This window comes from Rhincodon typus, chromosome 11 (assembly GCF_021869965.1).
Source record: "Rhincodon typus isolate 14 chromosome 11, sRhiTyp1.1, whole genome shotgun sequence".
In the NCBI taxonomy this organism is placed as follows: Eukaryota; Metazoa; Chordata; class Chondrichthyes; order Orectolobiformes; family Rhincodontidae; genus Rhincodon; species Rhincodon typus.
The window spans coordinates 53,135,909-53,163,480 of NC_063342.1; the positions used below are offsets into that span (position 1 = coordinate 53,135,909).

Sequence of the window (27,572 nt, forward strand, 5' to 3'; positions counted from 1 at the left end):
TGCTGCTTGGCCTGCTGTGTTCATCCAGCTCTACACCTTGTTATCTCTATTATGTTGAAAATGCTGCCTTTGTACAGCCCTTCCAACCCTCCAGCCTCAGTGTAGTGAGGAACATGAGTTCCTTACTGCAGTGCAGAAATCAAATATGAGGCACTTCAAGCCTGATATTTTGAAATCTCTTTTTTGTTTCTTTTTCGGATGGTATTGTGGCAATTTTATTGACTACAAGTTTCATTGACTTCAAATGTGTTTTAAATATCCTTCTTGCTAGCCCTAGTTTGTATCATGAATAATAATGGGTTTACATTCATTTAAACGTTGTATAGAAAGCTTGAGTATTTACAAGAACTGGCTGTTGGCATGATTCCCCTAGCTGTTTAGAAGAAAGGGTCATAGTCTCAGAATGAAGAGATGGCCATTTAAGACTCTGAGATGAGGTAATATTTCTTCACTCAAATGGTTGTGAATCTTTAGAATTCTTTGCATTGGGAACTTGAGGCTGCTCTATAATTATTGAAGACCGAGATCAACAGAAAATCATCAATAGAAACAGTAAGCGAATAAAGGAATTCTGTGGATAGGCTGGGAATGTGAATTTGAGATAGAAAGGCAGTTGTAAGCTTGTTTAATGGCAGATCAGGCTCAATTGACTGGTTTGCCTACTCTTGATTAAGCTGTGATGACGTTTAATGCCTTTTCTTGCATCTTTTTTGGATCTCATCAGATTTGGGATTATCACTATGAGCTGTTGTCCTTTATTAGAAAGGACAAGATCCAGTGCAGCTGGAGACAGAACAATTTGCCCTTTTACTGGAGCTTAATGTCAGGAATGTCCTCCTCCTGTTTACCAATCTCAGAACTGGTGAACATTCAAGCAGGCAGCTACTAATGGTTCTGTTGGACTCTATGCTAGTCTTGGAGACTTTTTTCCTGCTATTTTTGAATGATGCATTTTCAGACTGGTCACTGTTGCTTATAATAAGGACATTCTTTCTCAACAGGCAGGCTATATTTTCCAGTGACACTGACCAGGTTTTGTTTGGTCTGAATGTTAGGGAGCCTTTGTGACAACTGAATTGTAACATTTTCAAGCCAGGCAATGTGAGTATATGTGAAGATGTAAGTTAACATAAATTAGAAATAGATTGCAGGTAAATATAGATGGAATGGGAAAGGAGCCTCAGCCTTGTGTGTTTGTTTTAGTATAGATAAAGTAAAATGAGACAACTGAGAATGGAGTCGTTGACATTTTGATATGGGTGGTGTCATGACATCAAATCTTGCCTCTGTCTGCAAAATCTAAAATCTTAAAGGTACAACTTGCCCTTCAATTGCTATTTTTTCATTTCCTGTCCTTTCTTGTATATTGAACTTTTTTGATAATCAACAGTTTTAATTTTATTCTATAGATGGGCAGAAGAAGATCCCAGGGAGATTTTGCGTTCGGTTTTTGAATGTGTTGAGAAAGCATGTGATAAATTGAAGCACCAGAAGATTGATGTCTCCAATATTAAAGGTATTTAAGTTGTAAATGTTTGTGATTATGAACATGATGTGATTTTTTAACATCTTAGAAAACAAACAATCAATGCAACTGTGCAAAAACACAAAAACAGTATACTGCAGAGTAATGAAATAAAATCAAAGTGCTGGAGAAACTCAGTAGATTTAGTAGCATCTGTGGAGAGAGAAACAATTCAAGTTCAGTAGTTTCAAAAATAATAGTCATTTTGGACTTGAAATATTTCTTGTTACTCTCTCTGCAGACACTTCCAGACCTGCTGAGTTTCTTGTTGTTTCTAAAGCAAGGGAGCATTGATGACAGAACTAAACTTGTGTAATGTGTGTTAACTGAACAATGTTTGTGCCGCACATGTCTATCTGACCTTAATATTCAATTCCATTACTATTATGGAGCCTCCCACCATAGACACCCAGGAAGGTACTATTGACCAAAAACTTAACTGCACCAAACAAATAAATACACTGATGACAGGAGCGGGTCAAAGCCTGTGAATTCTGTGGCATGTAACTCGACTCCAGACTCCACAAAAGCCTGTTTACCATTGACAAAACATAAGGGATGGATCGCATATGAGCTCAACGCCATCCAATACTAAGCAATCCCATCCACCACCTTAAAAGTTCAGCTCCTCCAATGTTGGAACAGAATGACAGTAAGACCATAAGAAATAGGAAGCAGAGTAGGTCATTTAGCCCCTCAGGACTACTCCACCATTCAATAGGAACATAACTGATTCGACATTCTTCATGTCCTGCAATTTCTGTGTGACTCTTGAATCCCCTAGAATCTTAGAATTCTATCTACCTCAGCCTTAAAAATACACAAGGACTCTGCCCTCCTCCTTTGTAGCAGAGTTCCAAAGAGTATCAACCCTCTGAGGGAAGAAATTCCTCCTCGTCTCAGTATAAAATAGTGCCCCTTTATTCTGAGACTATGCCCTCTGGCCTTGACTCTCATGCATTGCAGAGGATTAAGAAGGTTGCAAACCACCAGCCTCTCAAGAGCAATTAGGAATGGAAAATAATTCTTGGCATTGCCAGTAATGCCCAAAATCCAAGAACTAACTTAAAAAAAAGAGATGATTTATATTGTTTCCTTCAAAGCCACATTTAAGGGAAGTGTCATGCCTCACAAGTGCCAAGTAATGACTATTTCGAACACCGAGAATCTAATCATCTCTGCTTAATCTTAAATGTCATCACCAACACCAACACCAACACTCCCAATAACAACATTCTGGGATTTGCTATTGGCCAGAAACTGAACTGGATCAGGCGACAAGAGCATGTCAGGGGCAAGGAATTCTACCGAAAGTAACAGTCCTCCCATCTCCTCAATCTCTCCACTATCTACAAGGCACAAGTCAGGAATAGGATGGCATGCTCTCAACTAACCTGATATATTCAGTTCCAACAACACTTAAGAAGCTCAACATTGTCTAGGGCAAAGCAGCCTACTTGATTGGCACACCACCACCACCACTTTCAACATTCACACCCTACACATCTAGTGCACAATGTGTATGGGAGACACTCCACCAAAGCTTCTTCAATGGCACCTTCCAAATCTATGACCTCTTCAATCCAAAAGGAAAATGGCAGCAGATACATAGGACCCCAACCAACTGCAAGTTCCCCTCCAGTCACTCATCATGCTGTCTATTTTTAATCATTCATAGCTTGTGCGGGTTCTGCCCATCCCTATTGCTCAGAGGGCAGTTAAGAATGAACCACATTGCTGTAGGTCTGGAGTAACATGTAGACCCAGATCAAGTAGGGATTAATAGATTTCCTTCTGTAAGAGATATTAGTGAGCCAGATATTTTCTTTGCAATAATTAGCAGTTTGCGACAATTAGACTAGGTCTTTATTCCAGATTTTATTGAATTCAAATTTCATCATCTGTTGAGATTCGAACCCATGTCCCCAGAGTATTAAGCTGGGGTTCTGGTTTACTAGTATAGGTGACATTACCATTACACTGCTACTTCCCTGTAAACTTGGAACTATGGGGCCGTACCTTCACTGTTGCTAGAATCCTCAAACTGCCTTCCTAATAGCACTGTGGGCAAGCCTGTCCCTAAAGGCTGGCAGTAGTTCAAGAAGGTGCCTCTCGAGGGCAATTTGAGATGGACAGTAACTCCAGGCTTACATAGCATTATTCACATCCACAAATGAATAAATGAAAAATTTACTCCTTTTCTTTCACAATAACTTAATGCACAGCACAAGATGTCTAAGTCGAGCTGAACAGAGCCCAATAATTTGCAAGCTCTTGGTTGAGGACACCAAAGTGTATGATGTGGCAACCTTTCCAGAGAGCCAGGTATAATTGTAAGCTAATCATTCTTGGCTGCAGGATCTTTAGAAAAGAAATGGATATTTGGAAAAGAGGAACAGTAGCCATACAAAGAAAATAACATGTACAATAGTGGAAAGAATGGAGTTCAGTATGGATGATTCAGTAAATAGAAACTCCAGCAATAGAGTTAAGCATTCTCAAAGAAAATGAAACTCCAGTTGTCCTTAACTGCAAACCCCTTGATTGTAATATTATAATAGGGAAGAGAGGTGTATTAAATGAGAGATCATTGAAGTATACAGGGATGCACTTACATCAGGAAATTTGATTTTCACGTGAACTGGGAGAAGCTGAGCAATTTTCAAAGTCAATTAATTTCTAGAATGCTCAAAAAATATGTTTAAAAATGGTTGACAAACAGGAGGCTGGAAGAACACAGCAGGCCAGGCAGCATCTGGAGGAAAGGAGCAGTCAACGTTTTGGGTATTACCCTTCTTCAGCTTGCTGAGTAAACATGCCAGACATAGTGACACGTAAATGAGAGAGTTAGTCAATGATTTGATGGTAAAGGAGCATCTTTGGCAAGTGACCATAATGTAATTGATGTGGAGGTGCCGGTGCTGGACTGGGGTGGATAAGGTCAGAAATCATATGATTTGGATTAATTATTTTTAGGAAGGGGAGGTTTAACCCCTCTGATAATTAAAATCAAAACACAAATCCCCAATCGGTTATGGCAGAAGTAGAGGTCCTCTTCTAATAAACCCAAAACACCTAGAGAAGCTCACCTCACCTAATCTGTTAAAATAGAGTGGTTAAATGAAAGAAAATCCATGTTATTCACTTGATGAGTAACAAGTAACAATTTATTTATTTAACCCTAGCAGTGAACAAATTAACAGAACTACTAACAAATCAAACAATTCCCCCTTAACTACTAACTATTCCCTAACTGAATAAAATTCTACTGGTATGCTGTTCCAATAAACACAAATCCCACTTATGTAAACCTAAGTAATGAGAAAACTAAATTAAAACTTAGACTCTCAAAGTCCATACAGGATGTATCTTCTAGAATGTTCTGCCTTCTTCACTGTCTGCCCAATCACGAACGCCTTTCTTCTGCTGCTCCTTCTATCAGGGATGTTCTCTCTGTGAATTCTTCTGTGAGGGCTTTTAGCTAGAAATGGTACCTTATATAGATAGATGGTGCTTTCTCAGAGAGCTTAGGGATTACTGTGAGAGCTAGATATTTATTCCTCAGATGGCAGTTTGCTCTCACCCCAATTTTCAAAAACCCCCTTATATACTCTGATGATCTGTCAAATTTCTTATAGTAGGATTGGTCTGAGGTTGTCAAAACCATCGGATTTAAGTTCAACTGGTTTTCAATCTCTAAGTGCTTAGTTTAAATTAATTGACTGATCTTCAAGCTAGTTGCCAAAACATCAAAACAAACCTAAGGTTTCCATTCATACAGCCAATTGATACATGTTTCAGTTTCAGAACTGGCTGAACCTATCAGCTGCTTACAGACACATTTTCTGTCTAAATCTCCAAGTTTAGAAAAGCACTTTACCTCTTAAAGGGACTACACACTCTTTCCCCCTTAGCATATTTACAAACACATTCTAACTTCGTGCCTTCCAATTCACTAGTACTGTACACAATTTCGTAACACTTATTACTTTGGTTAGACCCTCAGCAAGCACCTCATACCCATTATGTTATTCCAGGCATTTGGTTTGTCTCCAGCACCATCTTATTTTAATTTTTTTGAAATTATTTCTCTGCATCATTTAATCCAATTATAGGTCACCCCTTCACTTATTATTCAGCTGTTGACACTTTACACACAGCATCTGACACTGTTTATCACCTGCAGAGACCTATTATTCGGCCTGTCAACACTCCACTCACACCATTTTTATGACCTTTTGATCTCTGTGCTTATTAATTCTGTGCCTGCATGCTTCTGTCTCACTTCACCTGAAGGAGGGGCAACGTTTCAAAAGCTTGTGATTTCAAATGAACCTGTTGGACTATAACCTGGTGTCGTCTGATTTCTGGTAATGTAATTGAATTTGATATTAGGTTTGAGTGTGAGAAAGATGCATCATGAAACTATGTTTCAACTAAGGCAAGCTTCAAAGTAATTAGAACCTAAATGACCACATTAAACTGTTCTGAACATTTAATGGATAAACCTATAAATAATTAGAAATGTATACATAAGGAATTAATAAAATACAAAATCAAAACATACCCCTAAAATTAAAGGCTCCATGAAAGACTTTTTTTAACCATAGTTACTCAACATGCGAGAGCTAATTTTAAGATAGCAGGAAAAGTTTGTATGAATTCAAAGAAAAAGATCCAGTAAAATAGAACAACAATTTAAAAAAGCAAAGAAAGTTAATGAGGTACAGAAAAGGTTGAAGCTAACAGTAAAAGTTTCTGAAATATATTAACAGCAAGGAAATGGTGATGAGGAATGTGTACCCATTAAAAATCAATGAAGGCAAGACTATAAATAGAAAGACAAATTTGCATTTATATGGTGCCTTTGAAACTTAAAGCACTTGGCAGCCATTGAAGCACTTTAGAAGTGCAATGTAATAAACATGGCAACCAATTTATCCACAGTGTATTCCCACAAACAACAAATGTGAATAACGACCAAATAATCTCTCTTTAGGATAGTAATGGATTGACGGAGCAATACTGGCCAGGCTATTAGGAGTAACTCTCTGTTCTTCTTTGAAATAATGCCATAGGCTCTTTTACATCTATCTAAGAGAGTGGTCAGGGCCACGATTTAATGTTTCATTGCTACCTTTAAGAGTGCAATGGTTTGTCAGTGCTGCACTGGAATGTCAGTCTAGAAGTTTGTGCTCATGTTCTGGTGTCAATCTTGAACTTACAAACATCTGACTCAGAGGCTAGAATCCATAGAATCTCTACAGTGTGGAAACAGGCCATTCGGCCCAACAAGTCCACACCAACTTCCAAGAGCATCCCACCCAGGCTCACCCCTCTATCCTATCCCTGTAACCCTGCATTTCCCAGGCTAATCAACCTAATTTACACATTCCTGGACACAGTGGGCGATCCACCTAACCTGCACATCTTTGGACCGTGGGAGGAAACCGGAGCACCTGGCGGAACCCCATGCCGACACAGGGAGAATGTACAAACTCCACACAGACAATTGCCCAAGGCTGGAATCAAACCCATGTTCGTGGCACTGTGAGGCAGCAATGTTAATCACTGAGCCACTATTGCTGCTTCTTTTACTACTATTTTGAATATTTAGGAAATACCATATTTGTTAAGTGAGTATTTTGTATCTGTTTTAACAATGATTAAAAAAGGCCAAATAGCATCATTATGTGGAAATTTAAAAGTAGAAACTGGTGCATTTTGTATAAGGAAGAAACAAATGATACTGGAAAAAATATTTGCAATGAAGACAGTTGGCTGACTGGCTGTCTAGTGCCTAATACTGCTACACTTGCCAAGTAAAAGTGGTTAGCAACGAAATGGCAGCAATATTAGTTATCATTTACCAAAAACTCTGTCACGTCTAAATTTAGCCCCAATTGAAAGAATGGGCATGTCACTATTATTTAAGAAAATAGGGAAGTTGAAACTAGGTGGCTACAGACCTGTTATTTAATATTGGTAATGGAAGCATAACTGGAATATAGCATCAGTGTGAGAATGACTGAGCACTTGGCGTTATATCAATCATACATGCAGATCCTGACATACCTGTGTGGCAACAAAACTTTCTCAACTAAACTCTAGGTCAGCTCGGAGGCAATTTCAAAGATGTGAAACTTTCCTAGAAAGAACACTATAGCCTACAACTACAGGCATCGGTATGTACTAATCAAGAATAATAATGGATTTGTAGATGACGGATAATTTCTATCTAAAATAGATTAATTTTGTGAGGTCGTGATATCATTAGCATCAGATAATATCTGTGCTTATTATCTTCGAAAAGACCAGAGTTAACGTTTCGGGTCCGATGACCCTTCCTCAGAACTGGTCTCCGAATCTGAAACGTTAACTCTGATTTTTTCTTCACAGATGCCGCCAGACCTGCTGAGCTTTTCCAGCAACTTCTGTTTTTGTTCCAGATTTACAGCATCCGCAGTTCCTTCAGTTTTTTTTGGAAGATGGTGATGTTCTGGCTTGCCGCTCACTATGCTATCGCTGTGTCAGATCAGCTGTAAGTTGTTTTGCAGGACAGTTTCACAGCTCTGAAACTGTCACTGAGCCAACCTGATCTAGATTCTAGTGGGGGAAAGTTTCCTCTGTCACTGCCACACAGGTACGCCAGGACCTGCATATGTGATTAACATAATAGCAAGTGTTGACATTCTTGCTAAGAGGTCTGCTGATTTTCCTGATGTAGCTTACGTTATCTCATGTTACTAAAACCATAAAATGCTGCAATTGGTGTGCCTTAGCAACAACCCTTTCTGTAAATTGTTTTGACCTGACCACACTATACTTTGCAGTTTGATGCACTCTCTCTGATCTCTTGTCAGTTATAGATAGATAGAATAGAATAAATAGAATCCCTACAGTGTGGAAACAGGCCCTTCGGCCCAACAAGTCCACACCGAACCTCAGAGCATCCCACCAGACTCATATAACCCACCCAATCTACACCTCCCTGAACACATTGGATTGCAATGGGTTCTAAGTTATTTTACATGCTGTGTTTCAGCTTGGTGAACAAGCTGTTGCACTCAATGTACATTAGTACTTCAGGCTAGCTTGCACATGATGGTGCTTCTGTTTGCATCCTTGTTCCCTCTAACTGGAAAACCTTATCTATACCTTAACTAAAGGCTGAAGAGACATTAAGTAACAAAATTCAAAATATGTTTAAGATTGCTTATTTTTCTTAAGCAAAAAGTTAACAGTTTAAATTTATTCAATTCTAGCAATTGGAGTGAGCAATCAGAGGGAAACAACAATCTTATGGGACAAAAACACAGGACAACCCCTCCACAATGCAATTTGTAAGTTGTTTTCTTCATTTGTTTACATCATAACCTTGTAGATTGTTTGCCAAAATTAGGAGTTGTTGTATATTTCTGAAACAAATATTAGAAATAGATGTCACAGGAGTGTTTCTTGATCGTTTCTTCCCCCAAAAGGTCTGATGGCCAGTGGTCAAAGCATTCACGTTAGCTGCACTATTACGGTAGTTTCTCCACCAGAGAAATGTTAAATCTTTCTCTAATACTCACACAAAGATCAACATGGGAGCCTGATATTGATCAATTCCCCCATTGGAGCAGGATGTTCATTGATTATTCCTTCTTTTGAGATCAAGAACTCAGAGATAAGAATGCAGATTTGGAGCCAGACTAGAGTATCTATTCCCCCACTAGCAGATTCCAGCAATACTTTGCTGATAATGAATGAAGGATTACTATATAAACAGAGATGACAAACAGTGGATGTTGTCTATGTGGACTTCTGTAAGGCCTTTGACAAGGTCCCACATGGCAGGCTAGTCATGAAGGTTAGGTCACATGGGATCCAGGGAGAGCTAGCTAATTGGATTCAAGGTTGGTCAATGGTAGGAAGCAGAGGGTGATGGTTGAGTTGTTTCTCCAATAATTTTGGAATGTTACTGGTGTCCTCCATTGTGAACATAGCACACTTAGTTTGTCAGCTATTTCTTTGTTCCCCATTATAAATTCCTCTGTTTCTGACTGCAAACGACCTATGTTTGTCTTCATTTTTTTTGCTTCATGTACGTAAAGAAACCTTTACAGTCAGTTTTTTTTTTATGTTCCCCATAAGCTTATTCTTGTACTCTATTTTCTCTGTCTTAATCAATGCCTTTGTTCATCTTTGCTAAATTCTAAACTGCTCCCACTCCTCAGGTTTGTTTTTTTTCTGGCCAATTTTTATGTCTCTTCCTTGGATCTAATGTTATCTCCTCTTTAACCAGCAATGCTGTGCCATTTCCTTTGTTTGGTCCTTCCTAAATGCTGAATACCTTTAGACCTTCAGTTCCCATCTGTGCAGCTATGTCTCCTAAATTCTCACTATATCATTGCCAGTTTTCATCTATATACACAATTAATTCCTCTGCTTTATTATGAATGCTCTGCGCATTAAGGCACAAACCCTTAAGATTTGTCTTTTTAGCAGTAGTTGTCCTGTTCCCATTATTTTTCACAGTGTCCCTGTTTGATCCTGGCCTTTGATTTCTCTGCCTTTCACTTTTCTAATTACCCTTTGCATTTCTTATTCTTGTCCTAGACTTCCTCTGACTCCTTGCCATCCCTTTCCCATTTTAGTTTAAAGCTTCCCCAAGGGCATTAGTCCCTGTCTTGCCCATGTGTGACCCATCAAGTTTGTACTGGCCCCAGTTGCCCAGGAATCAGAAACCCTCCCCCTTGCACCATCTCTTCAGCCACGTGCTCATCCGCTATATCCTGCTACTCCAACTAGAATGTAGCACTGGTAGTAATCCTGAGATCACTACCTTTTGTGGTCCTACTTTCAACTTCCTTCCTAACTTGATATATTCAGCTTTTAGGACCTTATCCCTTTTTTGTAACCTATGTTGTTTGTACCTATGTACCGTGATCATCAGCTGCTCCCCCACCACCAAGAATGTCCTGCAGCCACTCTAAGACATTCTTACCCCTTGCGCCAGGGAGGCAGTATTCCATCCTGGAGTCTCGTTTGTGGCCACAGAAACACCTAATTATTCCCTTTACAATTTAATCCCCTATAGCTATTGCATTCCCACACCTATTACTCCTCCCCTGTGCAATAGAGCCAACTGTGGTACAATAAATTTGGCTGTTGCTGCTTTCCCCTGAAAGGCCATTCTCCTCAATAGTATCCAAAGGACAATATATATTTTACAGGGGAATAGCCACAGGAGATTCCTGTATGGCCTGTCTGGTCCTCTTACTCTGCTGGTGATCACCCATTTGCTTCCTGTCTGTAGAGTGTTAGCCTGCCTTGCGATCACCTCCCAATATGTGCTGTTCAGACATTGTTCACCTCGTTGATTCTCCACCATGTCCCAGCTGGTGCTCCAGCTTCAAAATCCAGGCTTCTAAGAGCTGCAGTTGGAGACACTTCCTACACGCATGCTGGTCCCTGATACTGGAACCATTCCCAGCTTCTCACATTGAGTGGGCAAGGCAGACCATGGCATTGAAGTTTCCTGCCATGACTTACCTCTTTTAAATTAGTCCTGTTTGAAGATGCTTAATATGAAATAATATCAAATAATCTGTGGCCCTTGTTCCCAGGTCCTCGTTGCTATAGGATATAGTCCTTACAAACTATAAACCACAAAAACAAAAGCAAAAGGCACCAGTTCAATTCTGCACCAAATACACACTTACACATTACACACGCTTACCGTGGCTGTCTCTCACTCTGGATCTGCTGTCTCTCAACTGCTCATGCAAAGCTAACTCTTTTTTGGCTTTTGTTTGACATTTTTTGAAAAGTAAATTTTGTCTTTAAGCATAAGTATAAAATTAACTGATTACCAGTGCTTGATAATTTATCAGCACTATGTATTGTGTTGTATTTAGTGGCTTGAGAGTGGAGAATAATTTTATCAGAAGAAAAGAATTGAACCATATATGTGGAGTTTGGATAGATTGGAAATGCGCAGAAACCCAGCTGTTTGTATATAGTTAGTTTCCTACTACAATTCTTTGTCAAACTCTATGCCAGTTATATTGATGTTGAGAACAGTGCATGACTCCCAACTCTTTTTTTTAAAGAAAAAAAACGTGGACTTATTTTTGGACAGTCACATTTTTGTAACGGTTTGTGCTTTGTTGAATTAAATATTAACCTACTTTATCTGTATAGCCTTGACAAACATCATCAATTTAATGTTTGCTGATGCGACCTCTTGTTTCCTGCTGTTAAGAAATAAAATAGACTTTTTACTCAAACCACATCATGATCCTCTGAAAGGACATGTCAAATATTTAACGTAAAACCATGAACCTTTCAAATAAAACTATGCAGGAATGGTGAGGCCCTATTTTTAAATAAGAATAATAAGTTTAGATGCATTTTCTTGTTTTTAGCTTAATGCAATTGAACTAATTTCAGTTGATAATATAAACCGAGATTCTTTCAGCAGTTATGTCAATTTCTCATCTGCTAAATTTGACAACTCCATCTTGGCTATTTCCACGAATACTGTGCTGCACAAATCAGCTTAAAGGTAACAATGGGTTGACCAAAAAACTTAGTTTTACTTCTTTGTAATTGCATTTATTTTTACTATAATTACTTTAATATTTTAGATTGCTAATTGTGTATATTGAGAGTGACATGTGGAAATTCATACCTCAACCCTTATACTATGTAAAGGGAAGAGAATTACATACTCTTACTTTACCCAGTAGTATTTACATGCCACTATATAAATGCTTTTTATTCTTACTGAGCTGTGTTTGGAGTATCTTTGGATGGTACAATGGCATTGATGAAGCATTTCCATTTAAATTTCATTTTGATGTTGGCATCTTGAAGAAATTTAGGAAGGGAATTTACAGAGCTTAGGGCCTAGGTAGCTGAAGACACAGCTACCAATGCTGGAATGTTTAAAACCAAGGATCTTTAAAGAAAGCAGAATTGGAGATGTGCAGGTATTTCATGGGCTTGTGTGATTGAAGGATAATTTAAAGACACAGAGGGGTGAGGAAACGCATGGATTTGGAAAAGAAGTTGCATGTTTTGTTTTAAATCCGTTAGCTTTGCCATATCACGCCTCAATGGCCATCACATTCTGAGGTGGGAGTTTAATCCAGACCTTCTGGCCAGAGGTATTGGCATTGACACTGCACCACAAGATCCTCTAGGATGAGAGTTATTAACTTTCATTGTTGCTGAAGTGGGAACCAAGGTGTCCAGTATGCCCTGTTGACTGGTGTATTTGGTATGAGCTAAGGCACTAAGGAGCAGTTTCATTCACGGAAATCCTATTTATGTCCAGTTTGGTTCATTGCAGCATTGATGAGTTAAATTCGGATCCTATTTCCGTGGGTCAAGTTTGTGACAGCACACACTCGGACCCTGCAAATTCACAAACAGGAATGGGGAATCTGACACCTGATTAATCTGGGTCGACTCATTGCTTTGCAGACAGAATGTCAATATTTTGCTGCCTACTGTTTTACATGATTGCTGTGGGCAGTATGGGCTATCCGTACTCTTCTTCAGATGTACACTTGAAAGGAAGGCCTCAAATTGCATGTGGCTAGCCTCAATCAAAAGCAATCTGCAACTCCTGAAAAGAAAGGTATATTCTGAAGAATGTGCCTGGAGCCCTTTGCAAACTGAATTGGTGTTGTAATATATTGAAGATGACCAAACACGTCAGAGAGCCAAGCAAGTTCAAAAACACATACATTTTCACAAGCAGTGAAAAGAAATAATCCTGTATTTAACATGTAAGTAAATCATGTTTACTTGATGGTGAGGGGTTTTGCATTCCATTTAATATCATCTTCAGATATGCAAGATGAATATTGGCGCTGCGATGGCATCAAATTAGTGTTGCACATTAATTCCTGTCATATCTCGCTGGTCTGCAGACTGTGAGCAATTATTAGGGGCACATGCAAACTCCTTTATCAAGGTAGTGTTCCAGCCGTGTTGCTGGAGCAAGACTCTTTAACTTCCCTGTGTCAATCTTGCATTAATTCTGAATTATTTGCTTTGTCTTTTGTCAGGAAATTTGAAACTTTTGTTACTTGAGAGGGGTGGTGAAAGTAATAAATATCTAAATGTCACTAAATTAAGGTACTGTATAGTCTATTCTGAGGAAAAAAAATCTGTTTTATGCATTTTATTTAAGTTGATCTTTTTCACCATTTATTCATTATAACCAGCTGCATTGCCACTGGATTATTAATAATTGAGCAAATTAGTGCTATTGCTTTACAATGGCTCACAAGGCAGAGGCACAGTTTACTTGCCAAAATATTCTGCTCCCAGAAGAGGATACATTGACTATTATTATTTCAACTACCTCACAGTCGTTTTTAATAACGTTGCACTTAATTTGTTATTTGTATGTTTTATTCATCAGTGTGGCTTGATCTCAGGACACAGTCCACTGTGGAAAAGCTGATCAACAATGCACCAAACAAAGACAAAAATATTCTTCAGGTGAAAGATTTGTGACTGACCCCATTTAGGTTTTGTGTTAGCTTGTTTTGTAAGCTTTACTGATTTAAAATTATCCTTGTTTAGGTCCTGCACATTACGCTCCTATTCTATTTGAAAGATAAAGAACATTTTCTATACATGGATAGACAGTTCTTCATAAAATTTACTCTTGGGAATAAACTTTAGATTTATTTAGTTATAGTTATTCAGATGTTTTAATAGTGATACAAGCAATATTGTTTTCACAACTGTATGGGGACTTTGGGAAATCTAAATATAGAAGTTGCCGTTTAGATGGGAATTTGTACCTATTCAATTTAAAATAGCTCCAAAACATGTATTAATCATCCTTAAAATATTTCTTATTTTGCTCCAAATATTGCAGATGTACACTGTAGTTTTATTCACAAGCTAAGCAATGTACAAACTTTGATCAAAACTTAAACTTTGAATGACTAATGTTTTTGGCTAGCTTCTGGTTTTTGTTTCTCTTATAGGAAAAGACTGGCCTTCCAATTAGCACCTATTTCAGTGCTGTGAAGTTACGCTGGCTTCTGGATAATGTGGAGAAAGTTAGGAAGGCTGTCGCAGATGGTCGGGCCATGTTTGGAACAGTTGATTCTTGGCTTATATGGGTAAAGCTACTGATACTTTAAAAACAACAGATGTTTCAGAAAGACATTCTGATGAATTAATCAACTACCGTTTAATGCTTGTATGTTGGCTTGGTTCATAGGATATAAGCAACAAAAGAAACAGGAATAATAAAATAGAAAAAGGATAAAATTGTGCTTCAGATGATAGATTTTAAATTTTGATTCTTGTTGCATTGCAGTACCAACTTTGGCTTAAAATGGCTAATAAGTTGAAGTAGTAGAAATGTGCTTCAACAACTGATTCCATTAATAATGAATATGAATTCTTATAAAAATTAGTTTGTCAGAGAATGACACTTTTTTATTAATTATTACTTATTTGTCTTAACTGTTGCAGTGTTATGAAAAAGTTTCTCTTCAAGCTTTTCTTTTACAAATGTAAAAATTAGAAGCATCAGTAGGCCATGCAGCTCCTCGCACTTGCTCCTCTGTTGAATAATATCAGTTTGTTTTGAATTCCACATTCTAATCTATCCCTAATAATCTTTGATTCCATTTCCTCACCAGTGTCTAATTATTTCCACCTTTAAAAGCACTCATTGATTCTGTCTCTGCAGCCTTCTGAGGCAGAAAATTCCAAAGTCGCACAGCCCTCTGAAAGCAAAGATTTCTCCTTTTCCCATATCCACTTTGTTAAGACCATTAGAAACTTCAATCAAGCGACCCGTCACTCCTCTAAACTCCAGTCTGTCCAACCTTCCCTCATAAAATAATCCATTGATTCCAGGATTCAAGCTAAAAAACAAAAACAGAAAATACTGATTTGGACCCGAAATGTTAACTTCTGTTTTTGTTTCTGATTTCCAGCATTCACAGTTCTTTCAATCAATATAGTAAATCTTTTCTGAACTACTTCCAACTATTTATGTTCTTAAATAAGGAGACCAATACTACCCACCATATTCAAGATGTGGTCTCATTATTGCCCTATACAACTGAAGCATAGTATAATTTTATATTCAAATCCTCTCATAATAAATGGATAGCATTCCATTAGCTTTCCTAATTTTTGTATTTGCATACTTGCACACTAGAACATCTAGACAACTCTACACCTTAGAATTTTCCATGTAAGTAACATTCCACTTTTTTATTCTTTCTGTCAAAGTGAACAATTTCACATTTCCCCACATTATGCTCCATCTGCCATTTTCTTTCCCTACTCGCTCAGGCTATCCATCCGCATCCTCCCTATGTCCTCTTCACAACATATATTAACTTATATTTGTGTTACCTGCAAATATAGCTACCATGCCTTCATTCATTCAAGTTATTGATATAAATTGTGAAAAGCTGAGGCTCCAGCAGAGACTCCTGCAGTTCCACTTGTTACATCCTGTCGATCGGAACAAACCTATTTATATGAACACTCTGTTTTCTACAGCCAGCCAATCTTCTATTAATGCTAACGTATTATCCTCACTATCCTGAGCTCCTACTTTTGTGCAATATTGTTTATGTGACACCTTGTCAAATATCTTTGGCTTACCTTTGTCCACAGTGCACTTCCTCCCAAGTAGATTGAGAGTAAAGTAGCAGGAAATATAAAAAAGGAATTGAGAGTTTTTGTAAGTGTGTAGAAGATGAAAATGTTGACAAAAATAAATTTGGGTGCCTTAGAGTCAGTGACTGGATAAAACATAATGGGGAATAAGTGAACTTGAGAGATATTAAACACATACTTTGTGTCTGTCTTCACAGTCAAAGACATGAGAAAAGACTAAAATTGTGAATCCAAATATCTAATTAGAGTGAGGAGCTTAAAGTAGGTGTAAATACTAGTGAAAAGAAAATACTGTTTTCTTAGTCAGTAGTCGAAAACTTCCGAGACTAAAAGTTGATAAGTCCCTGTATCTAATGTCCTACACCCAAGGATTTTGAAAGATATGGCTGCAGTGATAGCAGATGCAATAGTTGATATTCCAGAATTTCCTAAATTTTAAAACAGTTCCTGTGGGTTGAAAAGTAGCAAAATGCTATTCAGAAAAGGAGGCGGAGATAAAGAGGGGACTATAGATCTAACATTAGTAACAGTTTAAAAAGTTGGAATTAGTTAATTGCCTTGGGGGCAGCACAATGGAAATTCACTATATTGGTTCCTGAGTGAGACCACTGTCCCATGTTGGGGAGAAATTGACATAACCAACCCTGTAGGAATGTTAGGAGGTAGATACAGAACAGCTGTTTTCCCTAGCTAGAGAGTCTAGAACTAAGTGTCATAATTGTTTAGGACTCAGATGAGGAAAATTTCTTCACTCAGAATGTTTCGAATCTTGGAATTGTCTCTCCTAGAGCTCTGTGGATGTTCAGTTAATTGATATATTCAGACAGAATTCAATAGATATTTTGACACTATGGGAATCAAGGGCAGGAAAACAAAGTTAATGGAGAATTTCAGCCTGTATCTTATTGGTAGAACTTGCTCATTGGTGTTCAGGCCATTTCTTATGTTCTTGCCCTGTCTCTCCAGTGTTGCTCCAAATTGCTATAAGAATCCTTCATTGTACAATACTGTCTTGTCCTGAAAATAATCTGTTTAACATTTATAACACAGTGCACTGTGAATAAAACCGATAGATGTGCAGGCCCTTTCAGGTAAAAAGTGCTGATATCTGCCATAAATTGAGCAATGAATGCTCCAAATCAATCCCTGCTCCAATTACTCAAAACTTTAATCTTGAAGCCTGATCTGAAATAGTGCAAAAAACACAAGATGTGTACCTATTGGAACTTTGTTTTTAACAAGAAGGTATGAACAAGTATCCACTATGAAAAGTTCTGTCACAAAAATATTGGTCTATTCATTGTGTCATTAAGCTTGTCATGAAGTGTAAATATCATTAGTGCTATTTTATGTTTTGATAATATAAGGTACTGTCTATGGCTCTAGTGTTTGACAGGTGCACATGAGGGTGGTGTTCATTGTACAGATGTTACCAATGCTTGCAGAACTATGCTGTTCAACATCCATACCTTGAAGTGGGATCCTGAACTTTGTCAGTAAGTTGTACATAATGAAACACTACTGATCTTGGTATAAAGAAATTAACCAGGCAGGTTGTTGTTTTACAAATGCTTGCTAGCGTGTAAATTTGATATGAGGTGCTACTCTGAAATTTTTTAAATTTGCAATATTAAAGTTTGTTCAACTTAACTTTGATCACTTTAACTTGGAATTTTAATTGTGTACCATTATAATGAGTTGAATTTAACAATTAAGAAGAAGACTTTATGCGCTGTTAAATGAGTAAGAATAACTACGAACCATACTTCGTATGTACGAGTTTCCATTTTCACATAGCCAATAAATAGAAGTTTACACCATGAAGAGGCTATTTAGCTGTGTCTCCTCATGGCGATATGTGGAAATTGAATCTCTTCTGGCCCCAGGATACTGTTTCATCGTAAACGTGAGAAGGTTTGCACCTCCCCCCAGGTGGGCAGTATGTAGGACCTCTGGCATGTGAACACACCTCATCTCTCATGAACCAAACTTTTAAGATATGGTCACGTAGTTCCATTGCATTATGGATGTCTTGGGAGAATTGAAGAGCAATGGAATTAAATCTGACAAAGAAAAATGTCTGGAGTGTAGCTCAAAGGTAAATAGCAGCTTTTGGTAACTCTCGTCAACCAAGTCAGTTCCAAACTTCGTTCTTTTAATTTGTTTGGACTCAATGGGTGAAGTTGACAGGGGATCCTCATGTTAAGACAGTCCAGAGTCTCCATACATTTTGTCCAGCTTATGCCTTGGAAAGGACACTCCAGTTTCACTGCAGAGTATAACAGAGAATGGGTGCTACAAGCTGTTTGCAGTGGAGGGAGAGACGACCATGTCTCACTGGTTAAATACAACCCATCTCAAATCAGGCAGCCCTGACAAGTGAAGTGGTAACTCACTAGCACTTACTTCAATGGGTGATGGAAACTTCCTCTTATCTCAAAAAGGCCAGTTAACCTCATAACTATCAATGCTTCAACACTGTGCTCCACCACAGGTAGATGACCATTTTTATGTGGAGCCTGAAACTACTATTGGCAGAATTCCTCACTCAGAATATCTTTAACGACTACAGGGGTTTTATCATAAATGGGCTACAACTATGAGGTATGACCCCCTTGCCTCAAACATCATGACCATGATGATTGAGAACCTACAGAGACTACTTGAGCTTAGCAACTACTAAGAGTTTTGAGTAACTAACACCTTCTTTCAAAGCAAACCATGCAGCAAATGTTCTGGAGATAGCAAGATCAGGACATTGACATTGACATTGGATGTGATATCACTCTCTAAGCAGCACTCTCAACACAAGAAACTATCACAGAACTTACTGTGACACAAAGCACTCCTTGGTGTGCATCAGGGTTTAGACGCACCCTTGATTTTTTTTTATTTTCAAAGCAGAAATGCCATCCTATATAAATGTCTGCCAATTAGCCTACCCAGATGAAAACCAATAGCTCTTCATTCCCACACAGTGCAGAAACCAAACTGAATGCATTTCAAAAGACGATCTGTAATACTGGATTGTCAGCTCCTGAGAAGCAACAGTGAAAATTGCTGACCGATTTGAGGATAACATCACTGTAATTGAACCTGTCAATGAAGCCAGCATAATCTTTGCAAAAGTTGCAACTGATATGTCTAAACTGAGTAAGGGAGAGTAAAATGACAGCAACCTAATTAAGAATACCAAACTGCAAGTCTACAAAGCCTGCATCCTCAAGGCATTCTTCTAACAGACATATGAACTAACTATGTAAGGCAGGAGAAAAGGCTGAATGGATTCCACCTTCACTGCCTCAGACATAAACTTGACATTTCTTGGCAGGGCAAATCTCCCAAGTCAAAGGTCCTGGAGTCTGTTAATTCCATCATCATACACTCATTGCTAAGCCAATGAAATCTGCACAATCATGGCCATATTCATCGAATGGATGACAGCCATACACCAAAAAAACCTTCCATGGAGTGAACTAGCCACTTGGTCACACCCTCCTGAATGTGCATACCTCCACTTCAGGGTGTGTGACACAAAGATGATGGACAACGGAACTAACAAATAAATAGTTACGGGAAGCCTGGAGCTCTGAAGGCTGACTGCCAAGATGGACTTTGGAAGAAGCAACCAGAAGGGAAAAGCTCTGCTGGTTAGCAAGAGGGTCTAGAGAGAATAGAGGTGAAAAAATCTCATACCTTCTGTCTTTTACAGCAGTAAATGCAACAGTAAATGCCATTCGTAGTCTGCCTCCTGAGGCAAACAAAGTGATGCTGAACAAAGATGAAAAACCAAGGCGAAAGCTAAAATCTCAAGATGGAAGGCTGATGCCAGATTGTTGAATAAATTTTACTAAATTTTTGATGGTACTCTATTTTCATACCAACTCCCAAACTGCCTTTGTTGACCCTTTAAAAGCTAATTTTATATTTGTGAAATTTCTGATTACTCCCTTATGATTTTAAAAACAAATTTTCTTTTAATACTTTGATATTTCAGCTTCTGCCTTAATCCCACATGAATGTCCCAATCACTTATTATGATCTTTGTGGAAGTTTTACTTCAAAGCGAAAAGTTCAATGCATTTTTCTTGTTGGCTTGCTGTGTGTGAGAATGCTACTTTGAAATTGTCTGCTTACCCCACTTGATTACATTAGAGTTGCTGAATGCCTGGAGATCGTCTTGATTTGGCACCAGATTCAAATGGACTTTGTAAAAGGCGAAGTCCACATAACAGAGATTGCTAAATTATGGCAACCTTTTTTTTTAAGGATATCAATGAGGATTGTCAGTTTGCTGTTGGTGGTGAAAGCCAAGTCCACATATTGTCCTCTCTTTGAATATTTACGGTAACCGTATTGCATTAAGTCTTCCAAGCAGAGACTATCACCATCCGAGTGCCACTCTGCTTCTACTTTTTTACCCAAAAATGGAACCCAGCATGTCAGGCCAGGACTTCTGAATGCAGCCTCTTCACAAATGTGAGACAGTCTCCCATTGGATTCCTCCTTCGAATTGCAGGATTGTTTGGGAAGAAAATCAACAGCGCCCTGCCCTTCATCCTTCTCCACAATCTACAGCACAAGCTGCCATATTCTGCTAAGCTTTCGTTCATTAAAATATCGACAATCTTTGGAATATTTTACGTAGCTTTTCAGAATGTTAGTTAACAAGTGGGTATAAGATTAGTGGTTAGGGTGCCAGCTGTGCATAATTCAGCTCAGGAAGGAGTCTTTGGGTTTGGAGGATGAGTGAAGATTAGAGGATCGGGTCTGGATTGGGATGGTCCAGGAGGGTTGGAGGTGTTGGGCAATGTTGGAGTGTTGGTAGATTTGACATGTTGGGGAAGTTGCCAAATTGATGGAAGGTTGTAGTGTTCTGAGGGTCAGGTCGAGAAGTTGCAGGGTCAATGAAGGTGTCAGATGAACAGGGGCATCAGAGGGTTGGGGGAATTCTGAGAATTTTTCATTGGAAGTTTAAAATTCCTGGGCAGTTTCTGCAGAGTCAATTCATGAAGGGGACCTGAAACAATTTTTTCATTGTCAGTGTAATTTTTCACACATTCTAAATTATTTAGCAAACTTTGTACAATTGTGGGATCACAAGAAATGCTGCAAGTTTTATAAGTGCAAGTACAGTCTATACCTTGTTTTTTTCTGAACAGCCAAAGGGATGTTCTGTTTGATGTGATCCATCAGTCTTTAGGATGTGAGGCTTTTATATCTAGCATCATACTAGGACTAAAATTCACATTCATTATTACTCATTTGTCTGGAAGGCAAAACAGCTGAGTATTTAAGAATTTTGCCCATAACTAGTTTAGAATTTTCAGCTGTGAGCACAGCGTGGTTCACTTGCAAAACTGGAAAGTACATATTTTAATACTTGGGCTCTGCTTTTTGCCACAGAACGAACATGCAAACACACTATACTTTTTCCCAACTGAAATAGGTGATAGCTGTTCTCCAGTACAATTAGCAGGGCCATACCTTTTCCAATCAGAGTCAACTTACTTGGCTTAAAATTAATATTTGGCTGTTAGCTCTCAATCATCATCTAACCTGTGCATTCTCCATGATAGTGCCTCTACCAATTAAAGTCCACTTCCCAATCAATCAGATTTCACCTTTCCCTTTACATTAGTATTTTTTTACAAATTGTCCTGGCGAGTACAAGACAAAACCTTTCACTAGAATGTGTTTTTTTTCAGCAATAATGACTGATTCCGTAGGAATCATTTTTCATTTCATATTCTTTCTAAGCTGTGAAAGAGGTACTTGTTATTGCTACAATAGTGGATTTTTGAACATAATGTTTGAAGAAAAAGTAGAGATAGCCATAGAGCTTCTGGATTAGCTTTAAATAATAGAATTTGGAAACTTCTCTGTTGCCTTTTGTTGGTTGCAGCGTTCAACGTCAAATATGAAATGAATAGTTGGAACTGTGATTCTTCTGGTATGTAATTAATTTGTGTGCTGTTCTAGATTCTTTGACATTCCAATGAATATTCTCCCAGAAGTGAAAAGTTCATCAGAAATTTATGGATTAATGGTGAGCCAATCCAAATTACTTGCGTATTACTGGAAACTGAGGTCTAATCGGTAATAATATAAGCTCCTGATTCATTGTGATAAACATGAGCTCCTGGTAACGTTATTCGCATGCTTTACTATTATATTATTACTGTAAACTTTATCCAATTTGATGGAAAACCTCATCAATAAATGGTATTCTTACATGGTGCAACCAGATATTGAGAGCAAACGGAACAATGCTGTGTCCCATGGAATGGGTTGGCTGCCTATCTCTTGTCCTTTCCTGATATTGGTAGATTAGAGCTGTCTTCTGGATGCAATTAGAATTTTTCCCACTCTAAGCTCCACCCACATTCAATCCAGTGAACTGTCCCATGTTAATATTGCCCCATTATGTAGAAGTCAGTGCAACATACTTTAGAATGGGTGTCAAAGTTTGGAAATGATGTAGAAACAATTTTCAAAAGGGTAGCAGGAATGAGGGACTTCTGTCACATGATTTGATTGGGTGGATTTGTCTTTCCATTTGATGTCTGGGCCCAAATGTGGCTCCTAACTCTATTACATATCAGAAATTGCCACTCAACACAGTTATTGGGCAGTTGATCAGTTAATGGGTGGAGGGCATGTTTACTACCCATTGAAAACAGCTTGAATTTTCTACAAGCCTGTCTAGTCTCCGAATTACCTTACAGTAAATATTTGAGCTGTACTCACTTTTCTTATGAACAAACAAAAATAGGTTTCAAGCTGTCCTGTAGTTGCAAAGGACTCTAAAAACACAAGTCCCATGAGAATAACTGGTGCAGACAAAATGCCTTGGGCATTGTTGTTCATGCAATCTTCTATTTGCATCTAAATTTTCTTTTTCTTATCTAAATCGTACAGCATATACTGATCCTGCAAAGGAACACTGATTCTCATCACTTTGTACGATTTATACAACAAAGTTAATGATGGGGTGTATTAACAAAAATAGTGCAAAACAGTTGAAGACTACCCAGCAAAACCAGGTAAAGTTTGAAGTAGAATGCACTTTAAATACACAGAAAACTACTCAAATACTTGTACCTAATTTTCTAATGAACCTGGGCAGAGATGTTGTTGCATACCTCTGGAACAGGTGGGACTTGAACATTAGTTAATGAACTTTTAATTTACTCATTGTTAGAAATGCAAATAATCTTAACTGTGTTACTAATGACAAGCAATAATGTATATTGACAATGAATTCACCAAATGGAATTACATTAATAACATCTAAGGGTAAAATCCACTATGCTGTTTCAGGATTGTCACAGAGGAAAGGCCTGTAAGGAAAATTGAGGTTTGCTATATTAGGAAAATATTTAAGGAAAATGAACCCTCAAGATGCTTAAGAACAATGCCACAGAATACAAGGCTATGGGCAAAGTGCTTGTAGATGGGATTAGAATAGATGAATGTTTGACAACCAGTAGTGACATGATGGGCTGAAGGGTCTATTTCTGAATGTAAAAACCCTGACTCAATATAGTTTTTAAATATAGTTACTGACATTTTTAAATACATAAAGTATTTAAAATGTGACCTACTACTGACATGTATTTCTTACATATTTCTTTTCTGTTTTTAATAGAGATGTGGGACATTAGCTCAAGTACCAATTTCAGGTGTAAGTATATTTTGTTTCATTTTGAAATTCTGCAGACACTTCTCCCTGTACATGTGTCTATTACTGGAGTTATTTTACCTTTGTATTTTCTGAGTATCTTTTCTTGCATCATATTGTTCACCTATAATACATTTCTGTAACAAAATGTTTTTACTCACAAGAATACTCCAGAATTCTGTTATATTGCCCCAGATACTGCAGGCAATATTACTTATGCCCAATCATTTTTAATAAAAGAATTACATTTTTTGTGGACAATTTAGTACAATGCCACCCACAATAGACCCCTTTATCACAGCACAATTTAAATTTGCTATATCCAATGAAATAGGTGTGCGTTTCACATTAGTACTCTTTACTAATATATCTTTATTCGGGGAACTGTTTGAAAAGCCTGATAGTACACTGTCAGTTGTGGGGTGGCATAATGGCTCATTAGTTAACCCTTCTGCCCCACAGCACTAGGGATCTGGGTTCGATTCCACCCTTAGGTGACTGTCTGTGCTAAATTGCCCATAGTGTCCAGGGATGCGCACGTGAGATGGATTATCCGTGGGAAGTGCAGGGTTACAGGGAAAGGGTAGAGGGTTAAATCTGGGTAGGATGCTCTTTAGAGGGTCGTTGTGGACTTGATGGGTTGAATGGCCTGCTTCCACATTGGTAAGGATTCTTTCACTCTGTGAAAAGTCTGTTTTTGTGTATGAATATCAAAGCTTTGAGCTGAATGATTTGTGTAGAATAACAATTCAACAATAACAATAACAAGCTTCTTCTTGGACAAAAATTGAATAACTTGCCTTCATATCAGATTTATATTTAATCCTTTGCATATCTAACTTGTCCCACAGTTATTGGCTTTTCACTATAACTAAATTGCTGCTCCTTTTCACCGGATTAATTTTTCAAAACTCTCTCACCATGTAATCAAAGTCCAATTTTTGACTGCAACTACATTTCTTCCTTTTTTCAAACGCCCAGGCCTAAATTGCACCAGTCCTGAGTGATGTGTGTCAATGGCAAGTCAGTTGGAAAATTGAGATTCTTGACATAACAGAAGAAAGTCCAGTTTACCACCCAAGGTTTAAATGCCATAACGAGACTTTCACCAGTGAGCTTATATTTGCAAATATTTGCATTTTATTAATACCTAATTTTGTCTCATTTATAAGCAGTTTGCTAATCTCCTATGTGGTGGAGAGAAAATAGATGTGGCAATTCTCAACATGAAAGTCAGAGGGGTGTACTTGGCAGCTCCAGCTCACTGCTTGCTGCTCATGCCCTCCATCTAGATCCCCGGTCTGCAACATCACTGGGTATGATCCATGGACAGCAGCTGCCTGCACAAACACCACAGCACACCCCCACCCAACCACCATCCCACCCTCATCCCTGTCCACAGGCATTGGCATCAAACATGCCTCACTACATCATCATAACATACATGTAACCCACTTAATATACTGTTCTTCACTTCAATATTGCACTTTGGGACACACTGACACCTTACATTGCAACAAAAATAGAAATTTGAGAAACTCAGCAGGTCTGGCAGCATCTATGGGGAGAAGGCAGGCATTTCGGGCTCTGGTGACTCTTCATCAGTTCTGATTCTGGTGTAGTTTCTGAGCCATTTTGCATGCAGAGACAAGCACCCAACTCAAGGATTGGATCAGGGTGCATCTCAGATCCCTTTGCATGCTTCCTTAGTGCTCACTCACATTGCACCTACAAGGACACTCACAGTACTTTTGCTTTGCCTTACTTTTTCATACTTCGCTACCTCATTCAGAACTTACAGGTTGACAGTATTTCTGTCTTGCCTTGCTGTCTAGCAGAAATATAATTCTAGACAGCTTGTCAGGGTTGCCAGCAATGGTCAGTCAAAGGGTGGACATGTTGCTGTATGGCACTGTGCTACATTAATGTCACAGCAACAGGATATGCTAACAGCTTGGGTGCAAATACATTATGTGTACTTCCACTAAATGGCGATGTCTCAAAACCTAAATGGACTACTCCTCAGTCAAGTCCAGGGAGATTGTCATCAGTCAGGGTGTACTGGTGCAGTAAATAGAGGGCAGTATTTGATATCTGCCTATGATCAGTTGGCCATTTGAGACAGTTAGGGGTTCCATGTCATTACAATTTAGGGAATGGGTCGTGGTCAGTCCTGCAGATCCCATGCAACCAGTCCGGGGATTAGCAGCAAGTCATCAGGAGTTGCACACGATTCTCTCAAGGGTCTAGTCACTCAACAGTCAGGGCTGCCCTTCTAAGTCTGTCAAGTGGTTGTGCCCTGGTCAGTCTTGTATGTCTGTTTACAAAAGTCAAGGGGGTTATCAGGGCCAGCTTTGTGGTCGAGACACTGGGGAGGTCAATTGTGGGAATTGAAGGAAGCATGCTGGATTGCAGAGAGGACAATAATTGTGACTGGGGGATACTCGGCATCTAAGGATGGGAGACAAGAGTGCACTGGGGGGCGTAGGTTACTGTGGGAAGAGGTATCATCAATAGTCACCAGCACCCTGGCTTCATGGGGGGTGGGGGGTGCGGGCGTGGGAGGTGACAGTGCAGCACAGTGGTTGACATGGCTAAGGTGTGTGTAGAGGGCTCAGATGGTAATGTTGGGAAGTGAATGCATAAATTAAAGAATAGGGTGAAAACGTGTGGAAGCTCATAACTGATAGAGATGACAGGAAGTGCAGGGAAGAGAGGAATATAAAGGTTTGGAAGGGTCCCTTAGATCACTAGTCGGAAACTGTGACTCGTTCTAAGCGTGTTCTGTGACCCCTTCCATTTTTATCTGATGTACAATGGAAATGAAAAATGGCTGCCACCACACATCAAGCAGGTGGAGTAAACGGATATTCCATCTGAATTCATCAGTTTTATTTGTGAATGATGTGAGGCCCCTCAAGGCAAATGCATTAGTCAGGTACTCAGCACTCGTTAAAGACTTCTGTATCATAGAATCCTGCTGCAAAATGGATGCAGTGACCAACTAAATGGGGTACAAATCCTGGACACAAGAAATGTTGACCATATTATTGGTCAGTGCAAAATGACTATAGTGAGGCAGGCAACCTTAAATTTGTCGCTTGCAGGCCTCATTTCACAAAGACAATGTAAGTTCTCTTAGGCTTACAAAGGCATGGAGCTGACATCCTGTCACTTTGACCTGTAAGTATAAGCTAACATGCTCTTGTATGCAATGCTGCCTTTTAAGCTGATCAGCAGAAGGGAAGGTGGATAGAGTTTTAATAATCATACCACACTTACCATCTGCTACTGTAGTTGCATGGATGGCTTGAGCTGCATATATTGGAACGAGGTCCACTATGTCAAATTCTATTTAGAGGAATGCCACGGCCCTCCTTGTCAGAGTCCTCCATGTCCCACTGTATCAAGCACTATGCTGAGGCATCATTTGTTTGCTCACATTATGAAGGATCTGTTTGTTCCTAATATTCCCAATGTAGGTTTATTGTCACTGAAACCAATGAATACAGTTTCAGAAGGGATTATCATTACTGTGGCAGTTGTGCCATAGAGGCACAGAAAAATCATAGAGAAATAAATATGCCAGTAAGTCTGGGACCAGCAGCAATCTCCAGATGCTGCTGAACAGCCTCTGTGTAAAAATTACAGCTGTATGTTCCCTCAGGATGCAGCAGAGATATAAGAAAACAAGAGTCT

The 27,572-nt window shown here is 38.7% G+C and overlaps 1 protein-coding gene across 1 annotated transcript in view; it reads left to right on the forward strand.

The window, feature by feature from the left end:
• The window catches only part of gk (glycerol kinase), a 91,434-nt gene that overhangs the window by 30,632 nt on the left and 33,230 nt on the right, over positions 1–27,572 (forward strand). The window contains exons 2-8 of the mRNA XM_048603107.1: positions 1,410–1,516; positions 8,791–8,868; positions 13,950–14,029; positions 14,527–14,664; positions 17,576–17,685; positions 22,172–22,238; positions 23,841–23,876. Coding sequence (XP_048459064.1) covers positions 1,410–1,516; positions 8,791–8,868; positions 13,950–14,029; positions 14,527–14,664; positions 17,576–17,685; positions 22,172–22,238; positions 23,841–23,876 — 616 coding nt within the window. The remainder of the gene's footprint in view (positions 1–1,409; positions 1,517–8,790; positions 8,869–13,949; positions 14,030–14,526; positions 14,665–17,575; positions 17,686–22,171; positions 22,239–23,840; positions 23,877–27,572) is intronic.